Genomic DNA, 27,906 nt, shown 5'->3' with positions numbered 1-27,906 from the left:
AGACAAGGGATGCAGGAGTTAATGCACCCGCGAACGCTCTAGGTGCGTACTAAGGACGTTGATTGAACAGCAAGACCAAGACGAGGTGATTTGATATCAGAAAGAACAAACAAGGACAAAAGATCAGTCGTCAGCAGGACCAATACCCCGACAATCTACACCAAGGAGAACCCAAAACAAAAACAGGGCTCAAGTGACGAAATTTAATAATTGATATTCAAAGCGAAGAACACTACATTAGAAATTTGAGCTGTGGTAGTCAAGGGGAACGGAAGTAAAAAAATAAAAAAAAACACGAAAACTATTCCGAAATCAACGTTGTTTAGGAAATTGTTATATCGATTCGTCAATAACAATGAGCTGCAGTGGGAGAAGGTGCGTGTTTCTGCGACGACAGGACTGGGCCCTTGCGTTATGTGCAGTAGTCATGAGCTCTATGGTGCTTTTGGCGAGAGCGGCACCGGCGACCGTCGAGACGGAGCCAGGGTATGGGTCTGTTATAGAGGTGACCGATGAAGAATTTCGTCCGGCCGGAACCGCAGTACAGGTATTGTTGGTGATGGTGTGCTTTCATTCATCCCCGTTTTCTCTCTCTCTCTCTCTCTCTCTCTCTCTCTCTCTCTCTCTCTTTGTGATATTTTTGTTTATTTTATCTAATAGTCTTCCGACTTTTCTTTCCTTTACGCATACCTTCAATTTGCTGCTATGGTTTGCAATATTTCCATTTTTCTCTCCTCTTTTGGTTATTGTTTTCTTTTTTCTCAAAAGCTGAGGCCATAATTTTCCATTTTTTTCGTGTTTATTTCTCCGATTTGTTTGCTTCTATGTATTACTGCTCCGTCTTTCTTTTTTAATTTTTTTGTGTGCAATCTTTGTTTAAATTCCAAGGCACTTCGTTTTGCATGTACCCTCCCATATAATCCTTTCTCTTCTTTCTTTAAACCGAACAACAGTTAACTCTGTTATCTCTTTGAACGTATCTTCTTACTTCTAGGGCGAGTTAATATTTGTTCGTTTTTCGCCTCTTCGGATTGTATATTTCATATCTCATTTTTATTATATCCTCTTCCCGTGTTTTGGAATCAATGCACCATGTGCAAAACCGTGCTTCAGTCTCCCAGTCATGATTTTTCCAGTTAATTCTCTTAATTATCGCATTTTCATTATTTCACTCGCATCAATCGTCGCTCTTCTTTCGCCTGCAATCATGCTGCCACTCAATAAATTGATTTTGTTGAAAGACATACAACACCCAAGAAAGAATATCGCAAGGTCGAAAACAGTCAGAAAATTGTGAGCCGATTGTGTAACGTTCTGATTGCTTCTGTTCCTCAAACAAAGAGCTATTATAAAAAAAATGATGAACGGAGTAGTGTATTGATAAGCTGAAGTGGCAACATTATTCTATATATATAACCCGATCGTTCTCAACCCGTATAAACATTGCTGCTGTAGACATGTTGTATTAAGAATATGGAGTTTGATCATTTTTACAATAAAGATGCATATTAAGTTAGTACCTGTGTCAAATAATATAAACCAGACCATATGCCACCGTATAATTTCAAATAGGATAACTTAAAGAAAATTCTGTTTTGGTCTTGCTTCATATGTATCTTAAGTGAGGAATGTATTTCGATAAGATAAGTTGAAGTATTGTCACCCATTACTGAATATTGAGAATGCTTTCGAATATAAAAAGCATCCCTAATGCTAATGCATCTATTGCACTGATACAAATAATCGAAATTTGTGACAGGTAAGATTTTTTCTTCGCGCCGTACAAGCAAAACTATTTGATGTTATTGAAATATCATGCCTAGCAGCAAATTTGTTTTAAAATAACCGTATATGCACATGTGCAATGTAGACCTGTATATGCACAACATGGATGCCATTTGGATTCCAATTACACATTAAAAAAACAGATGCCACAAATGTACATCTGTTCCGGATAAAGAAGTTGTCGTGCATAGCCTCGCGTGATGCAAAGTGCAGTGGTAGAATTACACATTTGGAAACCAAACACAAGTACTGTAACTCGAAACATACAAAGTTACACAGCTAATGTAATTGTATAGACAGTGATAATGCAATTGCAGATTGTTTCGTGAGTAGGCCCACCGGCACGGTACTTTCGTATAATGGTACCATCTTTATCATATGATAAAAAAGATCAAAAATCGTTCAGGTCTAAAGTCTTGTTCCTGATTCCAGCAGTGTGAAGTAGCCATTATTTGTTCGTGCAATAGCACCAAGCGCAATTGTGCTTTAATAACGCCCAATATTTCTGTCGCATTCGATATTAATATTAATACCTGGAACTAAAAAAAAACAGGCTAAATTGCAAAGATTTGCTGTGTTGGTGATTGGCAATGCCTTTTGGAGTGGGTGACCACTGTAGGTTGCAACGGACGAGGACTGATTACCTTGCGTGCAGATATTTCCAGAAATCGGGAGGTGATATATGTCTCCTCTCCTACATGTGCCCCATTGTCCATTAATTACTTCATGCAAACCGAATTTCGCCCAGTACAGATCCGCTTAGTGCCGCATTTTCTCCCTGTCCCTTGTATTAAACCCAATAACTCAGGTTGCAACATTTTAATTCAGGGACACGCTAAGGTATTTCTGTTTTTCTCACGGGAAATCGAACACCGGTAAAGCTTTAAGTGATACATGACTTATATTAGGGGTTATATGAACTAGAACCGTTGTTTATCACTTTTATTTTCATGGGGTTGATATATTAAATATCTTTATGGCAATAACCTCATAAAGACCATTGTTCGAATGCTAATTATAACGATCTCTTTGAATTAAGGGACCATTTAATATCGGGTTTAGTTTAAGTACTAAATATCTAAAGCACACGAAATGATTAACGCTGATATGCAATAGTACCGTCATCGTGTCAAGCAGTGGTGTGCGCTTAGTAGGTGTGTTAGGTAACGACCAGTTATGACCAGACATAAATCATGAAAAAGTGAATTTGAGACAAGTAACCTTTTCAAGGACTCCTACGCCATCAAGGCACAAACACAGTCACCTTGAGTCAAGCAACAGCCCATGTTTAGGTCTACAGTGCCGCCCGAAACTAACCTTACCGTATGTATGATCAACCCGCAGGGACCCGCAGAGTAAGTAAGGTTACATTCCGGCGGCACTGTATCAACAAATTAGACCAACTTTGATGTTCGTGTTAGACCTAGAACCCCCCTTTCTTTTCCGACCCAACCTTTCTCGACTGGATGAGCAGTCCATATCTTATTTCGAATTTATTTTGTGTTAAAGGTTTGAATTTTTTATAAATAGATTGCATAGGTTTAACTCTACGCGGTGTTCCCGTAAATGTGGTTGTTCAAATCAAACAAATGGCGCTCCAGCAGTGAGATTTTGGATGGTATCTATTTCTATACGTATCTCAAAAGAAAGTAATTGGGGAAAAATGAAGAAAAACGTTTTGTATGTTTTATTTGGCATTTATTTGGATATTCTTACATTATCAGTCGCAGATAAGTGCCCCTTGCACACAAACACATTAGAATTACGAAAGTGATATGATACTGAGCCTGAGCAATTTTCAAATATTAACGCGTTGATATTAAAAAATAAATGCACCTCGGCGTTGCAGTCTAGATCTCGTGCAGGACACTGTTGATATTTCACATCCGTCAATTAGCCAGAATTCCACAGGAAAAAGATCTCCAATTGTATTATGTGCATGACACTGCCGTTAACATATATGACCTACATGTTGGCCTAAATCGATTGTACGGCATGCACATGCCTTAGCGCACATCAAGGCGTTAATGTGCGATACTTAACGCCAAGTCAACAACTTTTAAATATATTTCTTTATGTTTTAAGTCATTTAAGAGCACATACAGGATGATAAACTTCTGTTGGCTCTCTTCCATTATATTAACCTTGATGCCTTTGTTGTACCCTCTCTCTTTCCCAATGAACTCTAACCATATCAGATATTACAAAGCTCAGATAAGAATGACAACGTGCGAATCCCAAACGCTTTGAACACAGCGCGAAATCAAATGAAAGTCCGATAAATGGTTTAGCGGCTCAATTAATCGCAAACGTGGGACAGGAGAAAAAGCTGATTACGACGACCCGTTGTCATCAGTGATATTTAATAGTGCCTTTTTTACACTTGGCTTTTATAGAGCGATTCTGATTCGATCTAAATTACGTTACAGACTTTTACTTCAGTCACATCGACTTCTTTCAAGATTAAAATTGTGTGAAATATTTAAAACTAGCCTTCGACTTCTATACACCGAAGTCTTCTTATTTTAGGGTAAGGAAATAATATTTTCCACATGATTTACATGCAATCAATTAAAGGTATAACAACTCTTCACATGGGATCCGTATTACGCAATACATACATTGTTAACTACTAACAGAAATATAATAAATTCTATTTTACCGCCAAAACGATGCTTGCCATCGGATTACGTGACCTCCATAGATGGCTACTCTCTGTAATAATCTCTTAAATGAAAAATAAAAACACACCACCAATCTCCTAAGAGATTATTAAAGAACTTACTTGAATGTTGGAAAAGGTTGACTAACCGTTTATAAGTATGGTAAATTGCCCTTTACCCAGGATTTTTTTTTTTTTTGGGGGGGGGGCAAAACAAACAATTGTTTTCCCTTAAAACCGCGCGTAATTTCTTTGTCTTTTTTAAAGGACTAAGTTTGAGTGGGCACCTAAAATCGAGAATGAGAACAGAGAGCTCGAAAGAGGTCTGCATGATCACAGCAGGGGCGTCTGATGTTCATGTCATAAAGATCGAAACGTACTCAAGTCGTGAAAACGTGGTGTGAATTGTTCCAGATTTAGGCGGACGTTTTCATTATCACTGATAAGTCAGGTTTTCGACACCAGTTACGCTGACATTTGTTAAGTACATTAATTCGCAATTACTGGAATAGACGTTTAATATGCGTGTGACATCTGTAGAATTCCTTAGGGGGGAGTTAGTCGAGCACGTTTCATATTAAAACAATGTTCATATCAATATTAATTTTAGTTAGGAGTTCCGACCACCAGTGTCATATGTCAAATGAAGAAGATCCAGCAGGAAAGACATACCTTAAAAGAACCTTCCACAACAGAAAAGCATTTCATTCTAGATAAACATTCCATTCTAGTACATTCTACTTTTTTTCTTATTATGTTTTTTGTTACACACCGATGCTGCGTCCTGACAGTTTCATTTGTCAACTTGACGCTGCTCTCTTGATGAGGCAGTAAACGTATCGATAGCTATTTGCCAGTCTGATTGATTCCAGTTACTTGCGAAGAGATATCCTTTTATGCTCTTTGATTAATCGTCAACACCCAGCCTCATCTTTTCACAGGTCTGGTCGTACTCTTAGGATAGCAAGTATGACAGCATTCAGATTCACACTGTGCAAGCTTGGTCGATCCAACTCAGTGGAGGATTCTCGCTGAAGTGCAATTAGTGGATCAGCTAAATTGTCTGACATGCTTCCTCCGGCAGCTAGGGGGTACGTTTAGTCAACTACCGTGTGCTGATTAAGCTGATTCCAGTGCTTGCACTTTAGTTAGAGTCTCTCGCATGGTTGGTTCGACTCAGGAAGTATGAATGTGTGAATGTAAATGCATCCTTTATTTTGAATATAGAGGGCCGTAATAGTCTCATTGGCTTACTGACGACAACAAACGAAATTAAAGCTGATAACAGGATTTGTAGGTTTCCGTCCCATATTTTCACAAATGTATATAAAACGGTAAATTGAATTATTACGGTGATTTTTTTTCATATAGGAATAGGCCTATGCATAATCTAATATGACATGCAAACATATATCTGTATTTTTTTAACGAAACAGACTGACTATCACTAATTGTCCAACCGAACTGAGTACGAAGTATATTTTGCATTTCTAATGCTATTCATCTAAAAATCCCTACTGCAAATAACATTGGGTGATAGAAAGCAGGTTTAACAAAAACGCGCCGCTTTTTGAGGTTTCAGCAGCGTTAATCTAAAAACACAGAGCATGATCAATATGACGACAGTGTGCGAACAGTGTGCAAACAACTAAGTAAGCAATAATAAATAAAATGAAAAGACTTCCAATAGTTCAACAAAGCAAATACATAATTACATTATTATTCTTTCTCATCGAAGTGGAAGTAGGCAGATCTTTTTTATCGGAGTTTGAGTTGATTTTCAATGATAAATTGCTTTTAAGTAAAAAGTGGATATCATGGTCACAAGAGAATGGGAAATTACAGACTTAAAATAATACAACACACCTCCTGCAAATTATCTATTATGCTATTTTCTCCAACTGTATCAGACATTGGAAGCATTGTTATTCGTATAGGACTTGAACTCAGGATTCGTGCTGTTCTTGAAATATTTTATTTCTTACATCTGAGGCAGTGATTTCATTAATGTGGCAATATTCCGTTACTCCAACTAAGGTTAATGAACTCCAACTTGGCTTAACAGAAAACATTAACATGCTATTCAAAATCTGTATTTTTTTTCAAGAAAATTGCACACAGACAAATCAATAAATAACGAAAGGATATTTTCAGAGAGCATACAACTGATCTAACTTAATACCGTGTGTGTTGTTCAAGTACGAAAGAATGGTATAAAAAAGGACGGAGCTTAAGCAATTGGTAACGACCTTAACACTAATCCAGCGAATCGTAACGGGCATTTCAATATCTGTATTAATTGCCTAAACCAAATGATATTCCCACCGCACAAATAAAGTCGGATTGGATTATAGTAGTTTTTTTAAGGAGAGAAAGGTGTTACATAAATGTCTCCTTCTCTTTCTCTGCCTCGGAATACGCCTCCGTCGCTCATTTTTTTGACTGCAGCTTAAACAGTTCAAGGACGAGAGGACATCCATGTAATTTGATGCTGCATTGGCGTGCATGCTATTCTCTCTCGCAGAGGGGAGACCTTTACAAACCGCAAAGGATGTGCATCACTACTCGATCCTATCAAATCAAAAATAAGGTTAAAACAAATGAGAAATTGATAATAAAAGAAAGAGGGAGAACGCTCCTTTGGGAAGACATAAAAACGATTTAAAAGCTAACTTATACCGTATCACGACTGCTAAATATTTTAGATTAAATTTACACTTATTAGCCTCTGTGAAATACATGCTAGAAAACACGGCTATCTTAGTTTAAAATGAAGCAAATATTTTGGGGATGGAGAAAATACATCACACGTTGTTCCAACGTTTTAACCATAATATTCTAATTAGGGTGGAGTGCATTATGCCAGATGTATTGTATACAGATATGTTGAGTCGAATAACGCTGGCTTTGGTAAGATACAATCCATTCGAGATAAGTATAGTATAAGTCAAGCAAGCCCGTGGGAAGAGGAGATGCAACTGGTTGCAAAGCACTGACCTTTAGGACAGAGAGGTGCACTCGAACTTTAATTTTGATGTAGTTTTTCTATATGGGACAACACAGGAGGTAAAATTTCCTTCCGGGCATAGGCTCTCCTCCCTCCCCCCCCCCCCCCCCCCCCCCCCCCTCTTGAAATTGCCGACAACAAGTCTTCAATATCTCGAGTCACTGTTTTTTTCCACTCGAAATGCTTTGAAAATAACCATAAACGCCATTTGATACGAACGAAAAGCAGTTTTTAAATATCCAGGGGCGGTAGAAGCAAAAATCTTACGTGTGAACGCAATAATAGCGCCAGGAGAGAAAGCAGGATTTTCACCTCAGAGTTCAGTTCACTGGAATCAAGTTCTGGGCCAACCAAGACCACAAACCAACACATTTACTATGAAGTAGATTGGTGGGGTTCCATCACAATTTATTTTTATTCTCACTTCCTACCTACATATATCGGATGTCTTCCAATTTCCGAACCAATTTATCTGAACACAATCCTCCATCCGTGATATTACATTTCCTTTCTGATGGCAGGGCGTTTACATCTATCTTATTTAAGAAAGGATCACACTACGCAATGCATCTTTAATTTGGGTCTACCCTAAGACACTTTACAACTTATTTTTAGGAAGCGTAAACCTTTTTAGCTGCGTGTCGGAGTTTGGTTTGCATTAATCTGCCGTAATGTGCTGCATATTGCTTTGCAGTTAATTGTATTGCGTAAAGCATTAAAAACATTTTGCAGGCTTCGCTTAGGTAATAGGCATATCCGCTTACTTACCGCTATTGACATCTAATCTTTACTGCACCAGGGTACTAACAGGGTTTATGAAAATAACAAATTGCCGAAAATAAGGTTTTTCGTGCACCTAATTATTTCATAATGCATCTACATTTTTGCTGATTAAAAACACTCAAAAATCTCATCGAAAATATAAAATATCGGCGTTAATGTTTCACGTTGCTAAGCATAAGCATAGGCACCTCACAGCCCCAGAGCGTTTATCGCCAATTTAACATCTTTCTGTTTGAGGTGAGATAGCAAGCCCTTAACGTAATGGGACGTAACTTCATTCCTGAACAAGACCTAATCACGAAAATTAGCATTGATGACGACAAGTGTATGGCGTCAAGTACAGTCATTTTAGTTTAAATGTTTTTTGTCATGGAGTTATGAACCCCTAATTACAAAGCATCATTGAACAAAGGCATTCTTTGAACATATTGACCAAAAAAACTGAGCTAAGGTTTTTAAGAAAAATCGCTGGCATGGTTTTGAAGTACTCGGTGATGCCATTAAATTGGTGTTAAAACAGTGTTCGTGGCTGCTTAGGTAAAAGAGAAATTTGAGAAACTGGTTTTGCTATTTTTACCCTAAAATCGCAATCATGACGTCATTGGCAAATTGACATTTGTGTAAATGCAAAGGAATTTAGTCGGTGAACACCTAAGATTCATTTATTATCCAAAAAAAAATGTACGTAAAGACAGTATTTGAAGAGTTTTTATGTCTAACCCTGTCAGTTTTAATGTGTCGTAGACAAAAAGACCTCCGATAACGTAAATTAAATCCTCATTGTGATGCGTAAGCGTTATAGCGACAGAGAAAAGCGTGATGCTAGAATTGAAAGCTGCAGTTAAGATCATGTTTAAGGGAATATTATTTTACAGGTGCCTACGCACGATCTTATGTAGTACATCGTTAAGGGGTTCCCTGACTCTCTGCATGCAAACTGCACGTTTTCTATCTGTTCCATTGCGAACTTAGGTTTAAATTTAAAAAAGAACTGTTTTTTATTTGCTTCTATACAGAGAACTAAGATATAGTTAGACACGGCTCAGATTTTATAAATGCATGTGGAAATGTTTACATTTCTTGTAAGAAGTACATTTTAAAAAGCTAAGAAATCTGAATAAAAAGCCATGGTAAAACTCTAAGAGTCAAGACAGCGGCCAGACCTTGACGTCATCATGACGTCAGGAATTTTCTAGCATAGATTCAGGTTAAGTGTTGAAAATCCAGTTGGCGTTTTGATCACTGTCTATACGTACCGGGACACTCGTGAACAAGGTGAAGGCGTTTTTGTTAATATTGTCTCTATTTTTCGACCAGAATACCCAAGTGGTGACTTCAGTTGAAGAGTATTTAGGCGTTTGGAATAAATCATCTTCCTCATAGGCATGTGGAGGTTAGTGTAGTCATGGCTCGTGCTGAGAAGGGGTTTAGTCGCCATAATAAGCCCTGATATGGATTGAGTCGAACAAAATTAATAAGTAGTTTAAATATAGCTATAGGTCAAGTTGTTTTCCCCAGTATCTCTTACAGAGAGGGTAAACCGATCGTTCGCGCGATCAGACGACTAGATTGGATTTCCAATCATTTATATGTGATGATGCTACGTTCATTTCCTAGTATAAGGAGATTGCAGGAACCCCATTCCCACGGAAAAGGTCATTCGCCCCAGTTTTCCTTGACATAAATCCTTGGTCTATTTATGTGGGCCATATGATAGTTTTACGTACATTAACTAGTGGCTGAAGACGCCCGTCCTTTTCGTAAATGTGAGGATGGAGCCAGCGATTTTATAACATCTCGCGTGATTTCCATCACATCACGAGATTCCCTTGGATCCAATTGTCCATCAGGTCCAATATCAAGTCTTAATTATTCTGGTTTGTTTCCAGTTGTTTCAGAGAAATTACAAGAGGGCGACTCGCGATAATAAACCATTATTAAGCAGAGCTAGATGTAGATCTCAAGCTTCGATTAGTTTGCGAGTCGTGTTTCCTGTTAGGGACGGGGAGCTCGTAACTTGTGTAATGTTTTATTTGTTACAATTTACGTTCTCAGTATTTCGTGCCACGTGCATTTACGAGCTATTGGTTATCAAGATAGAGTGCTTTCATTAAACTTAATGAACAGCTCGTTCCCTCTGTGTATATGCCAAGATGTTCCTTGTTTCGCTGCATTGATACTCACGCCAGTGGTATATTTTAGATGCATCCCTTCAACTGCAATGACCTCTCTCTCTCTCTCTCTCTCTCTCTCTCTCTCTCTCTTTCTCTCTCTCTCATTACAATATAAAAGGACAAAGGTGATCATTTAAAGTTCCTATTCCCTTGCTATACTCCTCTACAGTTCTTCTCCATGTACTTTTTACTATTTTTCCGGCGTCTGTTAAAACTGGGCACACAGGCCAGTTAATTGATTTTCCCCCGCTATTCTGCTCTTATACGTGCATATATGTGCTTATGTGTTGTGATATACACACGTACGTTCTTACATTTTATGTTACACGTACATCCTTATATTTTATGTGTATTTCTATAGGGTTTTCTCTCAGAGGACTCCAATACAATCCTAATATTAATATGCTATAAGTTTTATTGCACCTTCCTTTATGATGCGCCATCTTTTTCATGTACATTTGTAATAGAGCACTCTTATCACTATGTATGTAATACGTCGCCTGTTTTTGAGCCACTTACATCACAACACCTGCTCATGCTTCAGAATGATGTTGCGAGCGTTTACGCTTTCCTTTCGGTATCTACCATCAAGGAGATTAACAATTAATGGCATCTGTTATCAAGATACAATATCAAGTACATGTATCTGCGGTGTGAACAATATTTCAATCATATGCTATGGGTATGGGTGTATTACCTCACACGAACTAGACACATTCATCATAAGAGCTGGCGGAATGAATTATAGAAGTAACATTCTATTCAACAACCCGCTCAGTAAAGAGCCCTCATAGTATTTTGGGACTAAGCTCAGGCGTCTAAAATAGGATGCCAGTGAAACATGATTTAGTCGGATGTAATTCTTTTCAGACTTAACTGAAACAAAAGATAAGACCGATATTCGACTTAATTTTCGACTAAAATTCTCCCGTGAGGCAGCTCCCTGGAGGCTTACGAAACTAAGACAATCACTAGCGCACAATTGTAATTGTGGCATGTTGGTTAGACCGAGCCTTGGTGGCCCTGAAAAGGGCACTTCAACCCACCCACAGTGCAAACATTTTAATCTATGTCGCTGGATTTTTTTATTTGTTCGCTCGTTTGTTTTATTCATATATTTTCCTCTGTTTTTGTTATGAGCAGAAAAGAATGTTATAGTCTTTGACCGACGTTTTTAAACCCATTTCATTTTAGTCTTTGACACGGTAGTAAACCGAAGATCTTTAGTTATTGGGCCTTTACACGCAGCAGTGTAGATAATACGTAAACAGTTCACATTAAACAAATTGCATACTCTTCATGTTTTTACATTCAACCGTTATTAAGAATTCCCGTTAAGTGCGAAGTTTCCGTTTTTATTTCCAAGTTAAATGACTTTCGATCGTTAGTTTCTTCCATTTCCATTACAGACACGCTAACGAGCTCGAGATATTTTGTGGTGGAATTTACGTTCATCACTGTTGCATGAACATACTTTGTTTTCTAATGAAAGACATTACCGCACATGCTAACGATTATCTTTTTTTTTTTTTTCAAATATACTTCTTCGGTTATTTAGGTCTATTTACTTCTGTTCGGGAGAAAAAAAATGACCGAATCACTTCTTTGGCGTTTAAGTATCATGTTGTCAGAGTTATTATCGCTGTTTAGAAAGAAAATTTCCTAAATGTTACAGTTTTTAAAGGTACTCGGTTCGCGTTGATAATGTACCAAAGTCTTATTTTGCGTGTGCTTCAAACTTCATCTTCCCCATTTTAGACATCAAAAACGATAAACACCCTTAAATCTAAAAAGCCTATTCAAAGCATAACAAATGTCGTTTTAACTTCTGAGATCTTTGTGAGATCCAAGTTAAAGCTTCACGCAAATTCACACCAGACATTAAAACGTCCATATCCTACACTTTATTAGGCTAAGAAGTAAAACACCAAGCCACATTAATTTGCTCTATCAGGCCTACCCAACTACCAGACTCGGCACCGAATGATCCTAAATTCACCGGTAGATCAGACCACACTACCCGTTTTCAAGGTGTGTGTCAGATCGCATTACACAGTATCATACCCTGAACAAATTTTGAGTGGTGATGCAATGCTTTTCAACCCCGCTGAGAATCGTCACTATCACATCGCGTACTAGGCAAGAGCGGTGTCGCGTCTGATACTGTGTAATGCGATCTGACACACACCTTGAAAACGGGTAGTGTGGTCTGATCTACCGGTAAATTCAGGATCATTCGGGGCCGAGTCTGGTAGTTGGGTAGGCCAGTCTATATAATGTGAACACGAACCATTCCCAATCTGTGCAGTGCGTGTATCGTGGATGTCAGGAAGGCAGATGTCATTCTATATGTTACAGAAAACATTTAAAATTCGATCACCTCCACCAAGGAGGTTGTTTTGATTTTGGTTTTTTTTTTTAGTCTGTCTGTTTGTTTGCTGGTTGGCAATATTATGCAAAAGAAAAAAAGACGTATTTTGAGGAAATTTTCATAATAGTTCAGAAAAGTCATAACTTAAAAACGATTAGATTTTGATTACTCTGATTCTCTATTAGCAACATGTTTAAAGTTATAGGCGGATGGTTTGATGATTTTATCAGGGAAGGTCAGGAATGGGCCCACTCAGAATCGATTAGACTTTGGTGGTGATCTATTAATTAATTAATTAATTAATTAATTGGTTATGGGAAATGAGGTTGCTCGGAGTGCTGAAATGTTATCAAACGTCGAACCTTTCTGCATGCAAGGGTCGAAGAACGTATCAAGAGAAATCGGTTTTTGTTCCTCGAGGAAAACTCATTTTAGCGGGAAAATCCCATGCGGTATAGATTTAACCTGTTCACCTATGTCCCACTCGGTCCCGTGTGATGTGACCTCATCAACTTTCTGGGTAATTCAGTACCATCCCACTCCATTGCATACCTTTGGGCACAATGCCATAGAGTAATTTAGAAACCCTTCTGTTCACGTTTAAGTAACAATCATTTGGGCATTCGGTGGACCCGAAACATATGCAGTAAGTCCTGTTAAGCGGGGAATGTAGGGGGTCCATCCTCTCATGCTGTTCCTCTCAATCCGTTGTGATGATATCAAAAGCACACCCTGTACCATGTGTGAACAAATAATGCGTTCATTTGAGAACGTGCTCTCCTATATCACAAACCTTTATGATGCACGACAATGTTCGATGATTCAAAGGGCTCTTTTAGACCTTCGATGTCTAAAAAAAGCCCCTGATACTATAGTATCTATAAGCACAACGGACTTGCACGCGTTTTGTCTACTTCCACGTGCACACCATTCAAAGCGAGTGTTGGACAGTGTTTGAAAATTACTAACAAATCCATACATTGGCGTTAAAGAACTTTAACATTTGACCGACTTTACTTTAGTTGCATTCCAATGAGAAGGGACCAAAATCCGTTCTTTAAGCTAGCGGTCGCAAGCCCGAAGCAACAGGGGCTTGAATTGGCAAACTAGGGTTTAGTGTACATTAACGTCAATGGGGGTTCACGCTAAATTGCAGTCAGCCGAGCGCGCACCATAGTTAATTACCCCTTTACAGCTTTTAGTAGTCGGGACAGAATATATATATATATATATATTTATTTATTCACTCCACACTAGATCCCTTTGAAAGTTGGCTGGATCAGTGCTTTATAGTACATTTGGATAAGCATGTATAGATATATAGATGTAGATAAATATATACACTCACACATTTTAGTCTTACCTCCCATACAAAAGTTAATTTTGGCGCTGAGGATAAATGTGATCTACAATTAGATCATTGTCTTGGCAGATTCGAGTTTCGGTTACTTTATACCACAGCGTGCTCTGTTCTTAAAATAGGCAACGTGGGAAGTGAACAGATTCAGGTTTTGTATGACTGTGTAAAGGATATTAGAATGAAATGGTAGTTTAAAAAGACACCAAGCCTTAGTGTCTTGGGGAGGACGTTGTAAGGAGGCACACAAAAAGGCCTTCTTGGTCTTCTTGCTTCTGTATATTGAGACATAGGTAATTTTCAAGTGTCAAGGACGTGTCAAGATGACCTTTGATTACCTTCTTTTCTTAGAACTTCTTTTCACAGTATATCATTACACGTGCAGTTTCATGTTTACGATGTAATAACTGTCTTGAAATGTCCATAAACCAAGAGCCATGACACAGCAGGATATGCCCTCGACCAAAAAAGTTCGGAAACGTGAATTGTTTTTGAATCATTAAAAATATATATATAATCTAGTGGAAAAATCTTTAGTGTACATAAAAAAACAACGAATGGCTTGTACACAATCCATCAATATTTGGTTTAAATATTTAACTTAGCTCATATGGTTATTTTATAATTATTAATTAATAATTAATATTTATTAATTATTAATTGTAATATGTGTTTAGTGTGAAAGATGTATGTTTTGTTTTGTGATGTCAATAAGAAAAATTATAATTATTAAAAAAAGGATGTTTCCGAACATTTTTGGTTAAGTGGATAACGGGCTCAGGTTTCAAATCTCTCTCTCTCTCTCTCTCTCTCTCTCCATCTTTTCTGTCCTCCTTTTTCTCCCATTGGTAGTTAATTTAACATCTGCGTTTATTTCCCTTAATGAAGTTAAGCACAAAATGTACCTGAGGTCTTTTAACAGTCTACAAGGTTTGGTTGATGCAGTCAGTAAACATATACAATCTTCAGAAGCCGGAACATTGCCGCAGCATTCCAATTGTGAAACGTGTGGTTACAATAAATAAAACACCTGATAGCAAAAAAGATACGTTAAATTGTCATTAAAGGTCCACACGCGGCATTCTAATTTTCTCTGAAAACTTCCTTTTTTCCCCTCAATAAATCGTATCTAAGTGTCAGAGCTTTACTCCGTGGTTCACACTTGTGTATTGTTTCTACCTTTTATTCAATATGTGACGCCGCATATTAGAAGCAATTGATTGAATAACATAAGACAACTTAATCCACCACGTGTACAAGCCAACTTAATATGCAGATGACATTTTCAAGGAAAGCAGCGCTGAGTCTTCAGTCTCATTCCCACTGAAAGCATCGGTCCACGTAGATCGATCCAACTCCACAGCGACTCTCGCTAAATGCAATCAGATTAACAGACTAGTACACCCCTCTTCTTGTTTCCAACGTACTCGCATAATTACCAGCTTCTCTTTTTTCTACTCAACGCCAGGAGGAGGCGCGTTTGCCAATTAATCGGATTGCAATCAGCTACAGTCCCCGCACAGTTTGTGACCAGTAGCTATTGCTACCCAACTCATTCTAAACGGCCTCTTAGCGAAATGACCTCCATGCTTAATTCAGCGACAAGTCTGGTTCATTGACACACTCATTAATGAACCACTCGCGAGGTTCGATTATCACTGCGAATGACCTGTTTCCCGAAAATTATAGTCACCTAAAGATAAGTACTGCACTACATAATACAGTGGAACGTGGAGCCGTTTCCCTTGACTTAATTAACCCACGGCTTGTCACATAAAAAAGATTAATCTAAAAACAAGCGTTACTTTTAGCCAGCATATGTAATAAGTAATCACATAACTTATAAGCACATAGTCAGTATCTTCATTCAATGGTTCTGCTGAAAAAAAATTGTATTGAAACATACGTATGGTACACATACGATATTTGACATCGTGGTCTCCATGAACTAGTGCGCGCCCATTTTTTTTTTTTTTTTTTTTTTTTTTTTTTTTTTTTTTTTTTTTGTTTTAGCATACTGGTTTTTGCAATCTTTGCATGAACAGTCGCATCTAACACTTAGTAACAAACTTTGTGTTTTCCTGGCACAGTTTTTTTTTCTTAGAATTTTGGTTCCAAGAACGGGTGCCTGGCATCTGCTGTGAAAACACAATACTCTTGAGAAAATAACACGCAATAGGAGAAACAATGTGGCATATACATGTGCTAGTATCTACATGTGCCTAGAAACGGTTGAATGCAGCGAAAAAACTAAAGATGACGTAGAAAGCACCTTGCTGACCCCTTATTTATTTGAACATCATTACAGGGGCTGATTGAGACCGTCTTCCGGAAGGCAGTCAGATTTTAAAGTTTACATTGACGGGTATCTATCTTTTCCGTCGAAAGTCGGTCAAAAAATAGAGGATCAACAAAGATAATTTGGAAGACTGTCAGGAAATATCTCTGGATCCACCCCTGTAAATAGTAAGTCATACTGCTGGGCTTAGAAGGGTTCAAGATTTAGTGTACTCGGTATCCTTTGGTTGTTGTAAAGATATTTATGTAGCGCTTTGTGTATGTATATACATAACGAAACTTACATTTTTATATTTAAACTCGACATTGAAGCAATCCATTTGTATGCTTTTGCTGAACAAAATATAATGTTGAGATATTTATTTGTCGCCAAAATCGGGTCTTCATCGCGAGTCAAAAGCGACGAATGTACGTCCAAAGTAATTTACTCTCAACCATTTACAAATAACTCGATGTAAAGGTATATGTAGGCCGCGTGGCATATTTCTATTTTATGAACTATTCTAGTTCACAAAGTGTATTATTACAGCACCAAAGTTTGTACTAAAGGGATTCTATTTTTACATCACTGTGACAATATCCAGCACGTACAAGTTGCCACAAACCGCTATACCCACGTACTTAAAGACGATACGAAAAACAAACCGCATTATTCTATTAATTACTTCCTTTGACTTCATAAGGCTATAATCGTAAAATTAAATTTATCGTTGAATAGTCCCTACACCAAAAATGAAGATTTCAGAAAATATGCATGTAACGTAAGACAAATGCAAATGGGTTGTAAAAAATGCGATGGGTTCCTTTTTAAATATTTATTGTAATTATTCATGAACATGGCAGAGTGGAGATGAAACCTAGAGACAGTTTAATGACGGCGCCGTGTCTGTCTATAGTTTTCGGCTATGCACAAAAACATGTACATTTAATTATAACGCGATAAACCCTAAATAAGACTTAGATGATAAGTTTACTTTCTGCATTAGTTTGACCACAATGGGCTTACAGAATACGAAGAAAAACATACATATTTTATTATTAAAATAATAAGCAAACTTGCCCATGTACGTGTAGTGTGAATGCGATGCTCTCACTGCTGTTTAAGTCTAGCTGAAGACGCAAATGCCTACGTTCTCAATGCTGGGACTATTGACAACACTGTAAATTCGAAAATCTTTGAAATATCAAGTGCTGTAAGTAACATTTATAGAATACAGGGGAATGAAAGACTGAGTTAAATTCATTTAAGACTGTCCATCCTCACATCCCTCTCAAATAAAAAAGGTATAATACAGTTCAAAGGCAATGGAGCGTCCTCTATTTCTGGATCCTCACATTGGTTACACCATGGGGTGTTTGGCACTATTAATTGGTAAGTTAAATGTTTTCTTGTGCTCTAAATTGGGCGTTATCACATTTGCCAGCTCTCTCCATTACAGGATTTAAACAGTACACGAGAATGGCACATATCAAAGGATAAAATTCACAGATAGACAGCATGTGCAGTGTTCACAGAACCTTGCCAAACGTGTGGTAAGTCTGATACTATTCATGACGTAACATCCATGGTGAAATGTGAACTGTATGCTTCCTGCCGTCTCAGCGTGGGCTACACCTAGGCGATGTTTTCACAAGGAGGCTTTTAAGATCGTCGGGGCATTGCGAGGTGTGACCTTTGGTTCTTTCGAGAGCCACGTGTCCGTCAAATTCAGATAATTAGTGCAATAGACTTGCCATTAACCATATCAGTCAAACAGCGGTTGCCGAAACTCAGTTTCTAATTAATTGTACATAAACCTCGTCCCTTAGAGGCGGACCCCTCATAATCATCCTTACACGAACCGCCTGCTTGTATATAGATTTCAATAGACAGTGGTCGAGCTGACCAAACGTCAGTAAGCATATCAGTCGGTCACAGGTCTTCGGTGATGAGTCACGTAAAGTCATTTCCTTGCCCATTTTGCTTCAAACAATTCCTTCTGGAGCATCAACGGCGGTTCTATCTGTCTCAAGGCGCCGGTTTGAAACTTCCATTGAAAACAGGTAAACCGATGCGAGTTGATTAGCATTTCTGTTTATATCGGTCAGGAGTTTAGAGTAGGCCTATATCGAAGGTTACATGGAGTCGCACCTTAGTTCACGTATTTACACACAAACTATTCTTCCCGGTAAAGACTAACAAAAAATTTCCTATGCGCAATTGAAGTATTCTTCAAATATGTAAAATGGCGAACTGGCCTTTTGTTCTAGAAACAAATCAATCGATCCAAGGTCTTCCTTTCGTAATACACCTTTATGATATCTCTTCCGGGTTTTATTTCACGTTCTTCATTTAACCATTCCTCGGGGCTCACCAAAGGCAATACTCCTCTTCCCACATGTAAATTAACGGGTACACAGATGTAAGTCGATCTGTGTGTTTCTCGTACACAGATGTTAGTCTGTGTGTTTCTCAATTATTACTGAGGTAAGAGGACGTTGTTAGCAGGCTCAATGGCGTTCACTTCGGGGGCGTCTCGATAGTCTGACGGTTCATTGGTCCGAAAAATCGTAACATTTTCATCGGTTTTTTTAATCAAGGGTTTATTGGTCCGGAGGTTCTATAGTGAACATTCGGACCAATGAACCTTCGGACTATTGAACTTTCGGGCTATTGCCACGGACCCGTTTACTTCCATATCATTTAAGATCATTCACGATCGAGGTAACTTTGACATTTTCCCAACTCTTCCTCCAGCTACCGGTACTTGACATAGAAAAATGAGCGTCCAAATACGTTTTCTTGCTAAATAACCAAGTGGGGCCTATATGGTGATTGAGTCATTCAAATACAAAAATATCTGTTAAGCGTAGATGGTGCATGCTTTCATACCAGCAGTGGTCTTCTTAGACGTATATGGACAGATACAGATAGATACAGATACATTGTCTTCCTTAACTTTCGTACGAGATTATTGCTCCAAGGAGACCAGACCAAGCCGATTAATCATTTCATTTACATTGTACAACCCGCGCGTTGTTTTCCATTTTAGACAACGTGCGGATATTGACGATAAAAATCATTCATGAATTCTTACAGTGTGATAGATAGTGAAAGAGTTCAGTGTCTACTGCGACCGAAATTGATCATTTCGAACTGACACATAAATTGTTTAATATCTGCTGAGGGCCGATAATGTTTGGCCTCCTCTGAGACCGATGCTTTTCCAGGTCCACAGCAATTGTTTCCAAGATATGATTACCCAAGACAGACCGCGTACATGCCGCAGCTGTGAATAGCTTCCTTGATTAATTCTTCTTGGTGTGGTTGTACCTTAGCCTCAATTATGCCGCATTCACAACGAAAATTGATCCGCGGACAAACAGATCCGCGGATCAAATATAGCCGACCCTCTTGAAATCTTACCGCGTAATCCTCGCGTGGAATATATTCAATCCGGGGATTATGCGGCAAGTTTTCAAATGGGTCGGCCTCATTTAATCCGCGGATCTGTTAGTCCGCGGACCAACTTGCTCTGAATGCTCCCTTAGAGTTCTTAATTTGTCGAAACGTTGAAAACTTTGACTCAGCAGTGTGGGAGGCAATAACGGGAGGGCACTGAGCATGCACTATATCAATATAAATTTGGATATTTCATGAGGAGTTATTAATTAAAAAGGCACATACTGTAGGCTTCGATTGTATCAGAGCGAAACAAGAAGTATTATTTAAAGCCACTGTATTCGATCATTCAATGATTCACAGTTAATAGCTGCAAAGATGGCAATTTGAGATCATCTAGAGAAACGGTTTTCATTTCAGTCGGGGCGAAATTTAAAAAGTGATCTGAAAACCTAAAGTGATTTGAATGGTTAAACAAGGGGAATAAGACAATTCGAAAAGGGAAAAGACATTTAAAAATCCGTTTGTTGAAATAACCCACGCCATCACTTCCGGCTAAATACACAATGAAACAATCATTCGCCTAGTGATTGTTGTTGCGAATCGCCCGACGGACACCTTAAAGCTGAACGTTCTTTAAAGACCCGTCCTCTTCAATAACTTTATTTGTGGACTAAATTTTTAATGAAACCGCGAAGTTACTGCTATCAACTTGGCACAGTATTTTATTATCCCTGATCACGTTTTCAAAATAAAGCGTTCAGGGACGGTTGACTGTACCAACGACAAAGCCAACTGACTCTAATGAAATGTGTTCACTAGTAACCTACGTACTATACATATAAACAAGGATGTAGATTGGCAACTTATTGTGTTATTGTACCACGCGTAGGAAATCCCGTGTCGCCCTGCCTTTGAAAACCGTATCAGACTGAAACGGCACGAGGCCCCAAGGGTGGCGACATGACAGAAACGGTTGAATGGTCAAGAAAGAACGAGCGGGATTAAATCTCGATTGATGCTGTGAATCGAGTGCCTCGGGAGTGATCTGGTGTGATTAAACCTGGGGCAAGTCATGCGAGATAGGCATACACATTACCGAGTTGCCAACCATGCAGTTCTCATGACACTTGTATCAAAAGCTTCAGGCCTGTTGCGAGGGAGGGAGGGGAGGGTCGGAGAGGGTCAAAAGACCCCCTTTTGCAGGGAAAAGGTCCCCTCTGGGTTAAATTTTATCTAGATACACGAAGGTTTCATGTTTAAAGGTCCACTTTTTCAGGAAAAGAACCCCCTTGTGCTTATTGTTTTAGCAAATGAAACAAAAAGGGGGTGAGTGGTCAAAACGGAAAAAATAATTGTTCATTATTGTTGCAGTGAGTACAGAGTCGACACTGTTTACGGCGTCGTTGGTATCGATTAATAGGTGAAAGGTGATATATTTTTGGAGACCACTGAGAGTTATCTGTAAATGGAACCGAAGTATAGTGCAGCACGCTATGTAAGAGGCCATTCAGAATGAGAAGAGCTGAGTGCTAGCCAGGCCACGACCTAAATATGACGGACCCACATGAAAGGAAGACCGCTTAATCCTGTAATGGTCTCTCCGCCTCTCACACGCCTCCCCACACGTCGTCCCTGCAGAGGCACAGTAATTAAAACTCGGCTCAATTCAACCGGTCTAGGGACGCTGCGTGGGGAGCCGTGTGAGAGGCGGAGAGACCATTGCAGGATTAAGCGGTCTTCCTTTCCTGTAAGTCCGCCATATTTAGGTCGTGGCCTAGCTAGCACTCGTCTCTTCTCATTCTGAATGGCCTCCAAGTCCCGCGTTGGGACTACGTAGCTACCGCACGTGGTATTGTTGCAATTACTTTGGGGCGAAGTGGTCTTTTGGTGGTGAAATTGACCCTGCTAATTAATAGAGTACTTACCGCACTCCCTTCCATATTATATAAATCAAGACTAATTCGAAGCAATTCATTGTAGGAATAGTAGATTTTTTTCTACCACTTTAAAGAAGCCTGGTCTGCGCTTTAATTAATTCCATCCACTATAAAGAGAAAGGATTGGTGATTGGATTAAGAACTCTCTTTTTATTGAGAAACCGTATACGGTCTCGACTTGTGAATCTTCTTTGTTGGATTCTCTATCTTTGTTTGAAAGGATTATAAAGCTGGAGGAAAACTCCACTTCGATTTAACATAAAATGATTGCCTCCTAGACTTTTTACTAGATTTTGCAATAGTTATGCTCAGAAAGCAGTTAATTAATAGGGTGGTCTTCATTGAGCATAATGGAAATCATAAAAGCTGTAACCAGGGTGGTAACCAATTAAAAATTTTGGATTAATGTTTATGCACTAAGCGAAGTCAATCTAATATGTGTGTGTGTGTGTGTGTGTGAGAGAGAGAGAGAGAGAGAGAGAGAGAGAGAGAGAGAGAGAGAGATTAGGAATAAGATAAAATGAAACATGAAATCGCACGTACCGGTAACGATAGTTTTGCTTCAGGCATGTCTTTATTTTTCATGGAGAAATACCAAGGTATCAGGTGTTTTCACACAAGGTAAACGTACTCTTAGTCCCACATTATTTACTGGTGATAAAATTTGAGTATGTTAAATTCCCGTTACATACCATGGAATGAATGGCAATTAGGCAACCTCTCTTTGGATTTACCAGGGGCGGATTGAGGCCGTCTTCTGGCTCTTCCGGATGACTTTCAGTTTTTCAAGTTTACACTGACGGGTATCTATTTTTCTGTCGGAAGTGGGTCCAAAATGGAGGATGGATCAACAAAGATAATTTGGAAGACCGTCAGGAAATATCTCTGAATCCGCCCCTACCAACTTCTCCTTAATAAATTCCTGGATGCAATCTGGTTAAGCCTGCTGCCCTCATTACCCAAGTGGCATTTTCCAATGTTCTAAAATCGGCAGGTAGGCTAGCTGATACACACATTCAAGTTCTAGTAATCCCTTAACAGCACGGCTGAAATAATTTTGTGTGTAATCTAATTTCAGAAAACAACACAACTTAGATTTCTTTAATATTAACGTGTAAGGAACACAACATCGTTCCCTTTTCGCAGAAACTAAAAATGTTCATTTTTCTAGTTTCGCTACGATAGTGACGCCAATATTAAAAACTTAATAAAAAACGGATTCATACAAACCGTAAATTTAAATTTATCAACGTATTTGGATAAACACGTAAAATGCAGTTGAATTTCGTGATCAAGGAAAAGTGCCGAAATTTACAGTGGAACTAATTTTTCGTTGTGTAAGTGTCAAACACCGACTGTGTAACCCTTAACGAGATGTTTTATTAATGATACTCCGCATCCGGTCCTCAATAATTTCACTAACAAGAAAGGAAATGACAAAGGTCGACTCTTAATTGCACGTGCAATTAGTATATAAAGGACTTACTAACTGCGTTTTGGCAATTTGATTTAGCTTATTTCACAAAAGAAAAACACAAAAACAGAATCCATGACATTAATGACAGTTTTCTTACTCTTTATTAAAATGCTTTCCACAAACACGTTTTCTAGGGTATTTTTTTAATTACCATCGACCCGATATGCTTCTGCGCGAACGTGGTGAATTCCATGTTCACGATTTCATTAATACCGTTAAGATAAGCAAAAATGACATTTGATATCAAGACTACCAACGAGACAAATTGGTAAATTTTATATTCATTCACTATTTCGTACCAAGCATGCTTTAACCATGCATAATTGTAAGGTAATGAGGCCATTTGTCGACGTGCTTAACGAAGACGACCCCCAGTCGACTAGGGCATCAATGAGGACACCTCCTTTCTGAGGACGTACCGGGGCGTAGGGTGAGAAAATATGCTTGGGGGGGGGGGGTAGCTGAGGTTCGCGGCATGACCCTGAGGGTAGTTTTAAAAGATATTGCATTTTTTTCAAAAAAATGTACTGTAAGAGGTCAACGTCTCTCTCTCTCTCTTTCTCTCTCTCTCTCAACTCATACTACACAGATAACGCACAGTCTTCACAGATTGCTTCGTAGGTGATTTCAAAATACATGTAGTACTATACTTTTCTTTCATTGCCCATTTTGCCAGTCTTATCGTACGCTTCATTTATTTTGGGTCGTTTTGTATTAATTGGCTATGCCATGATTTACTAAGTTAATAACAGTAAATGGTGAAGACATTTTGCGGCATACTACTGCTTCGCAAAGTGCCATTCTATGACTAGCAATCACATTTATTCGAAGCGCAAGTATTAATACAGTTTTAAGCTATATTATCACCCACAAAAATATCATAACGATGCCAATAAAATCCCTTTGATCATTAAAAGGCGAATTGCGATCTACCAACGTGGGTGAATAGACAAACATACTTGTTATTTTTCAGATAATAGCTTTCTCGGGGGAATGGCAAGCACTCACATTTTGTTCGTTTATAAAACGGGTTTCTGTATCAGATTCAATGGGCCCATATTTCTCGATAACTACGCAAGTGCTTTGCCGCTATGATAGCTCACAAAGATATATTACCGTTCGTCTTTATCTCTTTCTTGGGTCTCATTTTATACATCATTATTTTATTCTTCTCATCATTCACTTCTTTTGCTGTGGTACGTTTCAGTTTATCATGGTAAATGATCCGAGGGTTCTGGAAACAGCCGCTGTTAGTCCGTCATGTGTTTCAGAGAAAGTAACAAAGTACTCGAAGACTAGCGTAAAAAAAACGAAGGATAGCAAATCCTCGAATCGCGTGATTGCGTGTCTATGCCGAACGTGTGCACGTCATTTGGCTCGTTAGCGATGTTTACAGGCCGCTCCATCTTTGAGGACACAGAGATTCACTAATGAGGAGTCCCAATTGACGTGACTTGTAATGTAATGGCGGTTTTTGCGGTTTCATAACAACCGAGTGATATTTATTAAGTCCACATCAGGACGCTTTTGCTTCATTATGATCCTATTTTTAATGTCTACTAGTGTAATTTGAAGTGAATCTGTGCATAAAAATTGTATCTATACTGTACTTGTAGGCCTACATAATCATTTTGCGCGACCATAGTTAGCCTACGAGTAAAGGCTATTTGATCCTCAAAATCCGCATGCCATTCGAAACATAGTAGGCCTACTTGCCATTTCGTATAGGCACATGTACAGTATATCCAAAAGCTCTTGAAAACATAATATTTTGTTAAATATGTGAGAAACGACCACTTTTTCTTTAAATCAAAATGGTGAATTCAGTCCCCGGGACAGGAACATCAGTCCTAGGAATGAAAATTTCATAACTACAGGTGATAAGTGCGGGTAGGCCTACATGATAAGTTAGCAGACGTATCAGGGCCAGTATATGGCGCGAATATGACCTGTGGAAACGGTCTACGGTTTTTGTCTCGGTCGTTCAATAATCATAAGTGCTGCATGCATGACGACTAAATACTAGTAACATTAAATGGTTTTGTTAAGGTGTTGGGTCTATAATTCGTATTCATACCAAAAATTTTCGTTTCATTTTAGGTTCCTGATTATTTTACCAGTGGTCGTCAAGCTTACCTAAACAACTTTAAAGAACGAGCCTTGGTCGCCAGCAAAATACGAGAGTTGGAAAGGGAAATTGACGAGCTGGACAAACTCGGATCAAAACTTGCGGATCAGATATCGGCAGTTCAGCGAAAACGCGCTAATCTTCAGTTTAAAAAACGCCAGAGGATTGCCTGTCAGGTCTGGATAGTTTCCTGTTTTGGGAAATAGATCATCTACTTCAGGTGTATTGACACTGTTAAGTATGGATCTCCCTGGAGGTGCAACTGACTGTTCTGAACTGTAGATGTCGCTGATAATGCAGTTGAGACCACCTTGACTGTTCTAAACTGCAAAGACAGTCAAGGACGCCTCGACTGTCAACTACTGTAAATAGCTATGGATATTGTGCGTCCTGTTCAAAAGGTAGTCACCATTTTTTTCATGAAAAGAAAATGTAAATCTTATTTGAGAGCTTTCGTAGCTTTCAGGAGAGAAGATTGAGGCAACTTCGCTCATCTGCACATGGCAATTTCACTAAAAGACAGATATTGATAATAACTTTGAGCAGATATATTTTTGATATATAATGATGACTGATCCGAGGCTATCAAACGGATTCCGGGAAATACTTAATCCATGCCATTAGCATGGTACTTTGAGTTAAATAGGTTTTAAGTTAAGGAACTAGGAGCACTGGATTTCAAAAGGACACTTTTTGTCAAAGAACTTTATAGTCTAGGTTTCAATATTTTCAAACCCCATCCACTCTCTTCTGAAGCAAGTTTCCATAAAAATATTTCACAGGTGAATGAAGAAACACAACAGAAAGATACTGTACACGTAGCTGTCACATGACTCTTAATACACACCATGCTAATGATGACAGATCCAAAGCAAACCCGGTCAATAGTGAAATTGTAGTATTGAAATAAAAGAAATTTACTTAATGATAGAAAATAGTGGCTTTGTTTCAATCATGAGCACAAATGTGACGATCTCCCGTGGACAGGGTCCGTTACCCAGCAACCACAAAACGTTTTATAAAGTTATCATAACGTTTTTTTTTTTTTTTTTTTTTTTTTTTGGCAACGTTATAATAACGTTTTGTGTTTGCTGCATAGAAGTCTGTTATATTTCATTGCATATATCTTAATTTTATCTGCTATTTTAGAGGCCTGTGATATCAGAGTTTACATTCTGCCAACAAATGTTCGTTCCTTTACCTATAAAAAAGAACGTGGTCCTTTATGACCTTGAGCACGCTAAATATTTAATAATGACACAGGGTTTATTTTTTATCAGCGAGACCGGCGTATGGTCCTACAATGTAAGGGTGCACCTCCTCTGTTTTACATTTAATTACAAGCATGCGTTTTTTCTTTCCCTCGTGGGCGATGCTTTAATCATCTACGGGCGTTAAAACAACACGCAAAGTTGCCAAGTAGTCTGATAATTTTTCTATTCTTGTTCTCCAGTGGCAACGAAGGTCAAAGATATAAACCAATGGGTAGCGCAAAAATATTTCCGCCAGAGTAAAGTCCTCTTTTTTTTTCAGCAGTGGACATGGTTAAATAAATATTGAAATAATCCGAAAGTCAGTTTTCGATTTTTGACATTGACAACTGGTAGTCTTTATACAGGGTGACCCTAAAAAAACAGAACCCATAAAAAATTTTATTGAAATTTTTTTTTTCTTGAAATTTGATGGACTTTTGTGAGATTTTTTTTTGGGAGGGGGGTCACCCTGTATTTTCGAGTGGGGATGATTGAGCCGTTCTATCGATCCTTTTCAAGAAGTCCATCTTCGGCAGTCGCTTTCTCTCTCTAAAGAGCTTTGTTTGTTATAAATATATACATGTATATTGAAATTTGTCGACGGAGGGTTCCAGCTGAGACCAAAGCTGAGTTAATACTAAGCCTAAATCATCGTCAAATGTCAACTTCGAATCAGAATAAGTTTATTTGCAACACTTAAAAGCATTCGAATAACCGCTGGGATATTCCATCGTAAGCAAATGGCATTAGTTTAATTTTGATAAGTTGCTTCTCGCAGCAGTGTATCTTAAAAGATACTTTAAAGCTCCATAAGCCGTTTTTAAATAATTTAGAATTAATTTCAAAAGTAAGAACCATGCCATTTCACACGTGTGTTCCTGTACAGGTATATCACGTTAACAAATGTAAATCGTATCATCACTCAGTCACTGGCACCATATCTACATTACCACAACCGCTATTTATACGTGACTCCCAAGTCAGAAATGCTGCGGTCACATCATCTTTTGAGGAGATGAGAGTTGCAATGCAGCCAGGTAAGTTCCATGATCATTCCAATTCCTTTGACCTTTCGTGATACCTTTACTGTGAATAGAGTATAAAGTGCCCACAATGACGTGCTGCAACGGCAAGTTCTGTAGATTTCTTGTAAAACAACACTTGGAGTGGCCTCAGATACGGACAAATGAAGAACAAATGTCATCACCATTCATACATGCATTGACACACCCTAACTGTAACACGATTATTCTATGGTTCTCACAGACTGTTCCACTAAAATTCCTCAT

General features: G+C 38.5%; 1 protein-coding gene across 1 annotated transcript; it reads left to right on the top strand.

Moving 5' to 3' along the window:
• The first annotated feature begins 10 nt into the window (after positions 1 to 10).
• LOC106161234 (uncharacterized) lies at positions 11 to 26,299 on the top strand. Its single transcript, XM_013538133.2, has 2 exons — positions 11 to 547; positions 25,337 to 26,299. The coding sequence occupies exons 1-2, from the start codon at positions 356 to 358 to the stop codon at positions 25,568 to 25,570; spliced, it is 426 nt and encodes a 141-aa protein (XP_013393587.2). The 5' UTR covers positions 11 to 355; the 3' UTR covers positions 25,571 to 26,299.
• The last annotated feature ends 1,607 nt before the right edge of the window (positions 26,300 to 27,906 follow it).

This window comes from Lingula anatina, chromosome 9 (assembly GCF_051362555.1).
Source record: "Lingula anatina isolate TDL-2025a chromosome 9, LinAna3.0, whole genome shotgun sequence".
In the NCBI taxonomy this organism is placed as follows: domain Eukaryota; kingdom Metazoa; phylum Brachiopoda; class Lingulata; order Lingulida; family Lingulidae; genus Lingula; species Lingula anatina.
Note: the sequence above shows the minus strand (reverse complement) of the source record. Positions and strands in the feature narration are given on the sequence as shown.